Below are 13,592 nucleotides of genomic sequence, written 5' to 3' on the forward strand. Positions count from 1 at the left end.
GACTATGAAACCCCAATATTAACCTATGCCCAAAGTCATATGGCCCATGAAAAAAAATAAATCATACTACTGCCAAGGTGCTCCTTTAAATTTTGTGAATAATTTTGCTGCTCAAAAGATTTTATATACTTCTTATTGCTCTTCAAATAAAATACTGAAATACTTATGGACTTCCTCCCATTTTAAGAATAATGGCTAACACATTCTTAAGCACAAAAGGGGTTTCTAAGTATTTATTTAGTAGGCCAATATACTCCCAAAAATAAAGAAAAATAAAACAAGAGTTAAAAACTAATCTCAAGGGCGAGAGAGACAGCTTAGCAGTTAAGGCACATGCCTACAAATCTTAAGGACCCAGGTTCAATTCTCCAATCCCCACATAAGCCAGATGCACAAGGTGGCACATGCATCTGCACTTTGTTTGCAGTGGCTAGAGGGCACAGTGCACCTATTTTCTCTGTAATAAGTAGTTTAAATGATATTTTAAAAGCTTATCTCAAAAAGTTGAATTTAGAGGTAAAATGTAAAAAAGTATATTTTATGTATAAGGTTATAAAAAATATAAAAGTATGAAACATAAAAAAACAGCTCTATGGGCTGGAGAGATGGCTTAGCGGTTAAGCGCTTGCCTGTGAAGCCTAAGGACCCCGGTTCGAGGCTCGCTTCCCCAGGTCCCACGTTAGCCAGATGCACAAGGGGGCGCACACGTCTGGAGTTCGTTTGCAGTGGCTGGAAGGCCTGGCTCGCCCATTCTCTCTCTCTCCCTCTATCTGTCTTTCTGTCTGTGTCTGTCATTCTCAAATAAATAAATTTTTACAATGAACAAAAAATATTTTCAAAAAAAACAGCTCCATTTTCCTACTGATGTTATGATATGACTGATGCAGGCTATCTGTTTCTGCCATGCTTTCCTTACCATGAAAGATGCTTCCTCAAAACTATAAGCCAAGAATAAACCCTTTACTCCCTTAAAAATTAAAAAAAAACAGAGCTGGAAGATGGTCAGTGTTGAAAGGCACTTGCTTGCAAAGCCTAATTGGCCAGTTTCAATTGCCCAGTATGCATGTCAAGCCAGACACACACTGTGACCACATGTGTTTGGAGTTGGTTTGCGGAGGCAGGAAGCCCTGTCATTTCCATTCCCCTCAATCTCTCTCATTCATTTGCTTTTTCTTTCTGACTCATTCACTCACTTTCTCTTTCTTTAAAAATGGTTTAAAATGTTTTTTAATAACGAAAATAAAATAAACCTTAAAAGGAAAGTCTTACTTTTTAAATTTTTTTTGTTTTATATTTATTTATTTTATAGTAACAGACAGAGAGAAAAAAGCAGAGAGAGAGAATGGGCACTCCAGGGCCTCCAGCCACTGCAAATGAACTCTAGACGCATGCACCACCTTGTGCATCTGGCTTACATAGGGGTCCTATGGAATCAGCCTTGAACTGGGGTACTTAGGCTTTACAGGCAAGTGCTTAACCACTAAGCCACCTCTCCAGTCCAAGGTCTTACTTTTTAGTCCAGGATAGCCTCAAACTCATGGTGATCACCCTACCTCAGCCACTGCACAGTGGGATTACAGGCATGAGCCACCATGCCTGGCTAGAAAGAAAAACACTTAAAAGGTTTGGCTTTTTGTTGTTTAGAATGAATTCACAGAGTGAAAAACATAAGAAGAAATGGGAACTTAGAAGCTAGACAGCAGGAACCTGAAAAGTGGGATAGATTAATGGCAACCTTAAACACATTTTCTCATTTTTGAGCGCTTTAGTCTTCTAATCTTAATTTTCATCCTATTTTTCTAACAATTTTCATACTTTGCATTCTCATCACTAGCATAAAATTAACTTATATAGTTGTTGATTTTCAAAAGTTTTCCTACCTATATACCTCTGAAATGTACACTTATAAAAATTGTACCAGATAATTGTAGTATATAAATGATAATACCAAAGGGGGAAAAGACAAATAACACAATGTCCTAGGTGGTAACCCCCACCTTTTAGGAAGTCTAGAAGAAAAAAAGAAAAAAACTTTAAAGGAGTGGCCAACAATAAAAAAGCAATTGCTAGTAAGCATTAGATAACTAAAAAGCCCACTCAAGAGGGAATAATAATCCATGGAGTCTAATACTGCTCTTATATGTAATTCATCCTACTATCTATCTAACCCATACTAATAATATGGAATTCAAAAACAATGAAGAGGGGTTGGCTAAGAAACTCACTCAGTGGTAGAGTATGTACAAGGCCCTGAGTTGGAAAGGGAGGCAAGGAAACAAAGATAAACCTGCTCAGAATCAAACTCAATTTTAATTTTCTAAGTCAATGGAAAAATTCATGATTTTCCCTAGAAGACACTTCAATTAAAACTTTTTTTTAGGGCTGGAAAGATGGCTTAGCAGTTAAGGCACATGCCTGCGAAGCCTGAAGACCCAGGTAGGTTCAATTCTCCAAGTCCCATGTAAGCCAGATACACATAGTAGCACATGCGTCTGGAGTGCATTTGCAGTGGCTAGTCCAGTGCACCCATTCTCACTCACCCCCCCATTATAATCAATAAATAAAGAATGAAATCTTAAAAAAAAATTTTTTAACTTAAAGCCAGGCTTGGTGGCACTCGCCTTTAATCCCAGCAGTTTGGAGGCAGAGGTAGGGGTACTGCCATTAGTTCAAGGCCACCCTGAGACTCTAGAGTGAATTCCAGGTCAGCCTGGGCTACAGTGAGATCTTACCTTAATTTTTTTTTTACTTAGAAATAAAGTATTTTTTAAAACACACAAAATTCTTTTTTTTTTTTTTTTTTACCTAATGTCCATATTAGTCATCACATTGCTATGAAAACCTAACAAAGGCTCATGGATCACGGTTATAGTCCATCTTGGCAGGGAAGTTATACATGAGGAGCCTGAGGTAATTGATCACACTGTGTCCCAGTTGAGAAATGGAACAATGACTTCTAGCACCTGGCTATCTCTCCTTCTTATGCAGTCCAAGACACCTAGCCCATGGGACGGTATCACCCACATTTAAGTGGAGCTTCCCACTCTCAATTACACTAATCTAGAAAAACTTCTCTGACATGCCCAGAGTTGTTTCTATGATGATTCTAAATCTTGTCAAACTGACAGCCAACATTAACCATCAATGTCATTTTCATTTTGAGAACAGGAAAAACTACAAACCCAAATATTCTAAATATTCTTCTTTATTTATTTTCAAGCAGGGAGAGAAGAGAGACAAAAGAGAGAACGTGGGCCTCTAGACACTGCAAATGACACTACAGATGCATGTGCCAAGGTGCATCTGGTTTTACATGGGTACTGGGAAATTGAACTTGGGTCATTTTGCCTGCCTTGCAGGCAAGCACCTTAGCCACTGAGCCATCTCTCCAATCCACAAACCCAAATATTCCATGAACATACAAAATGCTCTAATTTCAAAGAAAATCATACCTCCGATAGCTTATATGGTAAAATAAGCTTTTCTCCCACTGTCACCGTCTTCCTTGTAACTAATGCTTCAAAGAGCATCTCTTCTTTAACCTATATAGCAGAAAAGTTCAATATGTAAGATTTATGATAAAGGGTTGAATTACTGTATGGAAAGCTAAATAGAGAAAAAATTGAATGAAAGTTACAAATTTACAATGGAGAAAAAGGAAAACAAAGAAAATACACTGGTAATCTTGCTACTGGTCAAAGTGGAATTTACACATCCCATTCACCAAAATTCTTCCACCCCCAAAAAAGAAGACACAGTAAATAAGATAGACAGGACTTTTTTTTTTCAAAGTATGCTTGTAAGGCTGAATGTTTAGCTGTGTGGTGGCACCAAGGCCCTAGATTCAATCCCCAGCATAACACACACACACACACACACACACACGCACATTCATATTCTCCCTCTCTCCCCCTCCCTACTTCCCTCCCTCCCTCCCTCCCTCCCTCCCTCCCTCCCTCCCTCTCTCTCTCTGCTTTGAGTTTGAAGCTTACACACAGGGAGACCTTCTTTCAACAAAACATGTGTCTGTGAATGTGGTGGTCTGAATCAGATGTCCTCCATAAACTCATGTGTTTTGAGTAATTAATTTACAGCTGGTATCAATTTAGGTGGTGGAGGCAGTGTGCTCCTAGAGGTGAGCTTTGAGGTATCTTGCCAGAACTTAGCTCACTGTCTTCCTGATATTTTCTTCATACTGTGGCGAGAGAGAGATGTCCAACCTCTGCTTGTGTTATGCTTTCCCCTGCAAAGATGAAGCCTCCCCTTGGGACTGTAAACCAAAATAAACCCTTTTCTGCCATCAGCTACCTTGGACCTTAGTCCCTGCAACAGGAAGGTAACTAGAACAGTGACTGTGTGTGAATGCAAAGAAAAGAAAAATTTAAGACTGCTAATCATAATCTCACAACCTAGAAGCCTGGAAAAATAGATGAAAGTATTTCTTGAATTCAAGGAATATTCATAATGAATATTTACATTACAAAGGGTTTATTTTTATTTGTGACTTTTCAATATTAATGGTGCTGTTTCCTTTGTTCCTTCTCTCACCTCAGAGGTAAATATTTACTATGGATTAAACATATATCATTTCAAATTCCTATCTTTATATCTTTGTATTAAATGTATTCATGAATACTGTGTTGCTGGGAAGACTTAACTGATTTCTGACTTCATACTCCCTGCATGTTTCTGAACCTAAACATGCTGATCCTGAATTCCAGCTTATTCATTTTAATGACTATAAAGCACCCTAGATTAAGTACATACCCTAGATTAAGTACACAATCCATTTTGCTACTTATAACATTTATAATTATACTGCATAATTAGAAAATAAGCTGTAATTAATTATTTTGCATATGATATCCATATTTTCTGGAATGAACCAATCTAAAGTTGGAATTACCACTTTGTAATATATACATTTCACTTTGTAGGATATTTCCAAACTTCTATGAATAATTTTTACCTATCTGTTCTCTCAGCAGCAGTAAGAACTACTGCTTCTTTGAAACTTAACTATATTCAGTAGAGCAAACTTTTCTATAGTACACTGTTGGTCATGAAATGGTAAACAAGGACATTTTATAATGGCACAAATAATAAAAAACATAACCAAAATTTAATGCAGACAATATGAAAATATATCAAGGCTGGGTACACACCTTAGTCCATGAGTGCCTCCCTTATAAATATAAGAACCTGAGTTAATCCCATTTATGCACATAAATGCCAGGTGTGACACATATACCTATAATTCCAGTGCTAGGGAGGTGAAGACAGGTAGATCCTGGAGATCACTGGGTATCCACCCTAACCTAACTGGCAAGCTACAGGCCAATGAGAGACCCTCTCTCAAAGGAGGTAAATGACATATCCAAGGATGATACCTAAGGTTGTCCTATGGCCTCCACATGCATATTCACAGAGATGTATCCTCCACAGACAAACAGGCATACATACAAGCACATACACCATACACATTCACACACAAAATAATTCAAGCAAAAAATATTAGATTGGAAGGAAATGTGGAATTATAAAACATGAAAGGAGGTATTAACCTACCACCAGTGATTTATGTCAATAAATTACCCATTTATCAATTCATGAACCTTATAACTTAACAAAGAATAAGTACACTATCCTCCCTCCCTCCCCCCCTCCCTCTCTCTCTCTCTCTCTCTCCTACTTTTGATACAGAAGTAGGAGGAAGAAACTTCTTTGGTAGTCCAGGAAGAAACCTTGAAAATGAGCAAGTGTGTCTTTTGTCCTTCCTTGGGAATGTAACAGTTAAAACACTAAGAAAATGAACAAGAGGACTTGCAGCTACAAGATGACAGGATAAAAGGAAGGACAGGGCTCTGGGGAAAGCAACAAAGCCAGTCTTGTCAGGCTCCAGCTGACCCCATGTAGAACCCCCACACCCTTGATTTTCCATCCCTTACAAAGCTTGCAGGTGGGTGCTGAATCCTCCCCTCACTGACTCAGTAACCAAGATAATGAATGTCACCAGCTCCCTGATTGTTAAGGAGACATATGGATACCTCGTGGGGACGGAAGATCGGTGCAGAGCTTCACTTTTCCAGCTTAGTCCAATCATTTTAAAGATCAATTAATAAGACCCAAGATAAAGAAAATGACTGAAAATGCCCTTCCCAGGAACCCCCTGTTGCAGAGAGCTTTTTACTTTTGCATCTTTCACTTTTCAGTGAGCATATGCAACCTCCTCAAATGAGAGCATTCTGCTAGCTGCTTTTTCCTTCATATTTGCTTTATCTCTGTAATAAAGTTTCTCTTTTAAGAATGAGATTCAGGGCTGGAGAGATGGCTTAGCGATTAAGCGCTTGCCTGTGAAGCCTAAGGACCCCGGTTCGAGGCTTGTTTCCCCAGGTCCCACGTTAGCCAGATGCACAAGGGGGCGCACGTGTCTGGAGTTCCTGTGCAGTGGCTGAAGGCCCTGGCGCTCCCATTCTCTCTCTCCCCCCCTCTTTCTCTGTCAAATGAATAAATAAAATATTTTTTTAAAAAAAAGAATGAGATTCATTCCTGAATTTCCAAGAAAAGAACCTGGAGCCACTGAAGTCAGCAGAGCTTTGGTAACCTTGAGAATCTAGTACACTAGTTGTCCCTGAGCTCACCAATGAGAACCATTTCACTTGTATAGCACCCACTGCTTAATCCTGAAGTTCCAAAACTGGAAATAATTCTAAGGTATATTACCTTCACAAAATGAAGAAAAACTAAAAATTTCAACACTTTACATATTTTTAAAATACTTTGAAAATTGAAACTAATACTAGATCTCACAAAAATGACAAAATAATGCTAACAAAAACCACGATAAAACCCAAAGGTAAATATTATGAGACACACTTCTACAATTAATAAAAATAAACATTTCAAAATACCTGAGGTACATGTAGCTCAGTGGCAGAGTACATCTAGTATGTGCAAGTACAAAGGTTCAATGGAGGGGGGTATAACATTTAAAATAAATAATTTATGCTAGAGACTCAAGAAATTTCTTAAAAGGAAGGGGTTGGGAAATGGCTCAGCATTTAAAGGTCCTTGTTTAAAAAGTGTGTCAGCTTGAGGTTCAATTCCCAAGCCACCCACATACGCAGGATATAAAAACTGGTGCAAGTGCCTGGCATTTGTTTGTGGCAGCAAGAGGCTCAAGCATGCCCAAACACACATGCACAACAAATAAATGTTTAATTTTATAATCTTTGAAAAGAAGAAATCATCATAGGCTAGTAATGACATGAAGCAGGTCACTTTCATAAGGGGCAAGTATAAATTGATACAACCGCTGTGGAAAGTAACTCGGTCAATTATCAGTAAAGATGAATATATATACATTTACATGTCCATAATCTAAGACTTACAGAATTGTGGCAAATATTAACAAAAGAATATGCTTAAGAATACTATCAAATTATTTATCTACAGAAAACTGTAAACAACTTCAATCCTCATAAACAGGGGAAAAGATAAACTATGTTCTATTCATACAAAAGAATCATATAATAATTAAAAGGAACCTAGAATACATAAATCAGTATTGAGAAGTCTCAAAAACATGGGAAAATCAAATTTCAAAATGACATACACAATACAGCACTTATTTAATAGTGCTGGAAAGCCCTATGGGAGGGAGCACCTGGAGGAAAACAGTCACCAACAACATGACCCTGCAGACCACGAATCAACCAGCGGTCAAGTGCAAACCAGTGCAACAGTGACACACACCTGCAGGTAACCAACTGTTCTCTGACTGAACCTCGTGAGGCTACTCAGTGGGAGAGAATTCGTGACTGGTACTAGAAACCAAGTCAGAATCCCGCTGTCAGGAAACTCACAGACTCGAGAGAGAAGCCCCCACTGCTCTCTGGAAAAGAAGAGTGGGCTTGCACACCAAAAAAGAAATAATAATCTCTCATTTGCATACCCCCCTTTAACTCAAGCTGATCTCACTCTTACTTGGAGAATCTGTCTTATTTTACAGATGGTTGAGAAAATAGAGGAGAACCAAGATCCATCAATAAGACAAGAAGTTAGCTGACTGCCCACCATAAGATGTGCCACCTCTACCAAATCCGCCATGGCCCAGGAGAAACTGCAGAGGAAGTGATGACATGAACACTGTTCAATACCACTAGCCTGACAACCAGCCCAAGGTTGATGTTGACAAACACAAAACAGAAATCCAGAGGCCACAGGGAATTTAACATTTAACTAGATAGCCAACAGGCCTGCTATGGCTCAGGGAACATTGTAGAAGAGAAAGTGGAAAGATTTTAAGAGCCACAGAGTTTGCAAGAATATCCTGAGACACAGTGCCCTGGTACACGACAAGGACTGAATGAGACCTTTATGACCTTACAGTGAATACCACAACTCCAGTAAGGAAGGTTCCAAGAGTAACAGAAGCCGGGGCAAAGGCATAAAAGAGAATAACCTGTTACATTTAATATAAAAAAGACTTAGGACTAGAGAGATGGCTTAGTGGTTAAGACACTTGCCTGTAAAGCCAAAGGACTCAGGTTTGATTCTCCTGGTCTCACGTAAGCCAGATACACATGGTGGTGCATGCGTCTGGAGTTCATTTGCAGTGGCTGGAGGCCCTGGCATGCCTATTGTCTCTCCCTCTTTCTCTATCTCAAATAAATAAACATACTGAAAGAAAAAAAAAACTGACAACCTTCAGATACCACTGTAAAAATTTATTCAGTTCCAATTAAACATACTCCATCTCCTGTTTCTAGGAGATGTCATTCCACTGAATGTTCAATCATATGTAGAGAAAAAATAAACACTGTGCAGGTAGGTAAATGAACAACAGGCATATGCTGCACTCGGGTGGCACTGCAGCCTTATCATGGACACAAACTAGTATTAACTTTATGCTATAAAATCTAAACTATGGCAAGTAAAAGCAAATGTTTCTATGCACTAGGAGTCAGTTTAGACTACTCAGTAAGGTTAAACTCCCTGAAATAGCAGATGCACAAAAACTGAAAGGTTATACTTGATTTTTGTTTGTTTGTTTTGGTTTTCTGAGGTAGGGTCTCACTCTGACTCAAGCTGACCTAGAATTCACTATGTAGTCTCAGGTTGGCCTCCAACTCTTAATCCTCCTACCTCTGCCTCCCAAGGTGTGTACCACCACACCCGGCTCAATATATTTGATTTTTAAAAAGCATGGCAAGCTATTCATAATTGCCAAAAACTGGAAATAAGCAAGTAGTACATTCATACAATGGTGTAGCAGTTTGATTCAGGTGTCCCCCATAAACTTAAGTGTTCTGAGTGCTAGGTTCCCAGTTGATGGAGATTTGGGATTAACACCTCCTGGAGGCAGTGTGTTGTTGGGGGCAGGCTTATGGGTGTTATAGCCAGTTTCCCCTTACCAGTGTTTGGCACACTCTCCTGTTCCGGATGGTAAATGGCTCAGTGGTTAATGGTGCTTGCCAGCAGAGCCTGCTGATGTGAGTTCTATTCTTCCCAGTACCCACATAAAGTCGGACTCAAGGCAGTGCATGTGTCTGTGATCCCGGTGTCCTACAACAATGGCAGAAGAGCCAGGAGAATCTGAAGCTCATAGGACAGTTACACTGTTACTCATTTACAGCTGTTAGAGACCTTGTCTCAAAAGAAGGTGGAAGAAGCTGGGCATGGTGGCGCACGCCTTTAACCCCAGCACTAGGGAGGCTGAGGTAGGAGGACAGCTGTGAGTTTGAGGTCACCCTGAGACAATATACTGAATTCCAAGTCAGTCTGAGCTAGAATGAGACCCTACCTCCCAGAAAAAAAAAAAAAAAAAAATGTTAGAAGAGCCATTATCTTGAGGTTGTCTTCTAACCTTTATATATATAGCACATGCATGTGTACATACACACTCATTCATACATACATGTATACATACACACACACTTTTTTAAAAAGAAATTCTTTCAAGCCACAAAGAAATGGAAGCATCTTAAATGTGTACTTCCAAATAAAACAAGCATGTCTAAAAAAATTGTAAGCTGTATGATTACAATTATATTACATTCTGGAAACAGCAAATCTGTACACACAGTAAATGTAATGGTGGCTGCTAGCAGTTTAGGGTAAAGGATTGACCAGTAAAGCAGAGGAGTTTTAGAGCAATCACACTGAAATGTATGAAACCATAGTGGTAGACACATGAATATATTACAAGCCCATTCAGCACAAAGAAGAACCAGAATATATGTAAACTCAAGGAATTATTTAAAACAGAAGGGAGTTCCAGGGGGAAAAAAATGCAGGTTATGATTAGAGACTCTAGGCGTATAACAAATATATGAAATAATATCAACAAAGGAGGTTGGAGGAAAAGACAATACACTAAGCAACTCTGGAAGTAAATGGAACCTATACAAAAAGGAACCATCTCTAAGAACTATACTCTAATTTAAAAAGTCAAAACAGGAGCTAGAAACATAGCTTAATGGTTAAGGCACTTTCCTGCAAAACCTAAGGACCCAGATTCAATTCCCAGTACCCATATAAACCATATACACATGGTGGCGCATGCATTTGGAGCTCGTCTGCAGGGCTAGAAGCCTTGGAGCACCCATATTCTCCCCACCCCCCTCTCTCTCGTAAATGAATAAAGATATTTTTTTCTTAAAATCAAAAGGTTATTTTCCATAGGGATATAGGTTGCAAATCCAATACTACTGTTAAATGCACACTGCTAGGTGGCAGAGGTTGACAGAAACATTCCTCATTATTGGGTGGGAATTTATAGATGTGCAAAAAGAAAAGCCACAACGATCCATGTGGGAATGAATTTTAAGAGACAGTAATATGATATCGTGCTTAGATAACAAATGGTTACATATGGCAAGCTTTATAGCTGTGTGCATATACACAAGTTAGCGTATAAGCACGTTTCCCTGGTGTGTTGGATGAAGGAGCATAGAAGAAATCAGAGCCCATGTGAAGGGGAATCTGGTCAAGAACAACATACACACACACACATTATATATATAACATATATTATATATATAATGTGTGTGTGTGTGTGTGTGTGTGTGTGTGTGTGTGTGTATAACAAAAATAACACATGACCCAATGGAGAATTACTGACTCACTTCTAATAATTGTGAGACAACAGGCAAAACTTCAGGATTGCAGATATCAATACAGTCATCCCGGTACGTCTTCTTTTTATAACAAATGTTACCCAAATGCAGTATTGCTGAGAGAAGGGAGAATATCCTGTAAAAATAAAAGCACAGATTATAGCCTGTACAAGCTGCATTCTCAAAGCTCATTTCATTCCAAAATCCTAGCTAAGCAAACAAACCAGACAACTTATATAATATAACTTATGTAATATTAATGCTTCAGAAAATAATACTAAGTAACCAAAGTTTACTATTTACTGTATGTCAGGTATTAAAATAGTTTACATATACCTCTGCCTCCCAAAGCCTGGGACTAAAGATTTGTGCCACCATGAAAAAAATATATTTTACATGACCTTAATATTATAGCATTAATTAGAAAACTCTTTCAAGGTGACTTATTGCCTAAATTTACTGCAGTGCTCAAAAAGTCCATGCCTTTCTAAATGTTACTTCTAAATGATATTCTACCTGCCTTGAATACCTTTTCCTTGTTCTAGTTCAGATACACTGAAATAAAATTTCCAAAAGTAACTATAGTGGTTTGATTTAGGTGACCCACATAAACTTAGGCATTCTGAATGCTAGGTTCCCAAATGATGGAGATTTGAAAATTAACACCACCTGGAGGCAGAATATTGTTGAGGGCGGGCTTATGGATATTATAGCCAGTTTCCCCTTGACAGTGTTTGGCACACTCTCCTGTTCTTGTTGTCCACCTGATGTTGGCCAGGGAGTGACGTCCAGCCTCTCTGCTCATGCCATCATTTTCCCCTGCCGTCATGGAGCTTCCCCTCATGTCTATAAGCCAAAATAAACCCTTTTTTCCCCACAAGCTGCTCTTGGTCAAATGATTTCGTCCACAGCAACACAAACCTGACTCTAACAGAAAGCTTTTTAAAATATATTTTACCAGATATGTCAAGTGACTTTTTTCTTTTTAAAGAGTGCAATTTGAGCTGGGCATGGTGGCACACACCTTTAATCCCAGCACTTGGGAAGCAGAGGTAGGAGGATTACCATGAGTTCAAAGCCACCCTGAGAATACAGAGTGAGTTTCAGGTCAGCCTGGACTAGAGTGAGAAGGACCCAAGTTCAATTCCCCAGGACCCATGTAAGCCAGTTGCACAACGTGGCGCATGCTTGTGGAGTTTGTTTGCAGTGACTGAGTGCCCATTCTCTCTCTCAAATAAAATAAAAGTACATTTTGGACTAGAGAGATGGCTTACAGTTAAGGCGCCTGTCTGCAAAAGGATACAGGTTTGGTTTGCCAGTACCCACATAAAGCCAGAAGGACAAGGTGGCACATGCATCTGAAATTTATTTGCTGTGGCAAGAAGGCCCTAGCATGCCCATATATTCATTCATTCCCTCCCTCCCTCCCTCCCTCCCTCCCTCCCTCCCTCCCTCCCTCCCCCCCCCCCCCCCCCATTCTGCCTCTCTCTGTCAAATAAATAAATAAAAATAAAATACCCTTTTAAGGGTACATTTTATTTTTCTAATATTTGTTTGTGAGAAAAAGAGAGAGAGAAAATGACAAATTAGGGCCTTCTGCCACTGCAAATGAGCTCCTAACACACGTGCCACTTTGTGTGGCTGGTTTATATGGGTTCTACGGAATCGAACCCGGGCCATCAAAGCTTTGCAAAAAAAGTGCCTTTAACCACTGAGCCATCTGCCCCAGTCCCTAGATGACTCTTTTGTTTTTGTTTTTGTTTTTTTTTTTAAAGGTAAGGTCTCAACCTAGCCAAGCTGGCCTGGAATTCACTATGAGCTCTCAGGCTAGGTTAGAACTTGTGGCAATCCTTCTAGCTCTGCCTCCCAAATGCTGGGATTAAAGGCATGCCCCATCATGGCCTGGCTACCAGATGACTTTTTTTGTTTTGTTTTTCAAGGCAGGGTCTCACTCTAACCCAAGCTAACCTGGAATTCACTATGGAGTTTCAGGGTGACCTCAAACTGACAGCGATCTTCCTAACTTTGCTTCCTCAATGCTGGGATTAAAGGTGTGCGCCACCACACCTAGTCTAGATGACTTTTTAATGATTAATTATTATATTTTTATTTGCGAGAGAGGCAAAGACAAACTCCAGATGCATGCAACCCCTGTGTGCATTTGCAACACTGCACGCTTATGTCACTTGTACATCTGGCTTAAATGGGACCTGGAGATTCGAACATGCATTTTCAGTTTTGCAGACAAGCGCCTTAACTGCTATGCCAACTCTCCAGCCCAATTGATTGTATTTTAAATGTTCCCTACATCTTTTTATAGTGCCCTTTAAATTATGAGGGAAGTGGGATACATTACCTAATATCAGGCCCCTTTCTTTCAATGTGATCCTCCTTGATACACTCCCCTTGTGTATATGGAAGCACATGCCCTTCAGTTAGAACTGATTCCTTCACTTGGGCACTACTATCTTA

At 39.4% G+C, this 13,592-nt stretch overlaps 1 protein-coding gene across 9 annotated transcripts in view; it reads right to left on the minus strand.

The window, feature by feature from the left end:
- The window catches only part of Myo9a (myosin IXA), a 231,482-nt gene that overhangs the window by 138,953 nt on the left and 78,937 nt on the right, over positions 1-13,592 (minus strand). For all 9 annotated transcript variants that reach the window (XM_045160720.1, XM_045160723.1, XM_045160724.1 and 6 more), the window contains 2 exons: positions 11,130-11,256; positions 3,453-3,542 (listed from right to left, as the gene is read on the minus strand). In XM_045160720.1, coding sequence (XP_045016655.1) covers positions 3,453-3,542; positions 11,130-11,256 — 217 coding nt within the window. The remainder of the gene's footprint in view (positions 1-3,452; positions 3,543-11,129; positions 11,257-13,592) is intronic.

The sequence above is a fragment of the Jaculus jaculus genome, chromosome 10 (genome assembly GCF_020740685.1).
Source record: "Jaculus jaculus isolate mJacJac1 chromosome 10, mJacJac1.mat.Y.cur, whole genome shotgun sequence".
Classification (NCBI taxonomy): Eukaryota; Metazoa; Chordata; class Mammalia; order Rodentia; family Dipodidae; genus Jaculus; species Jaculus jaculus.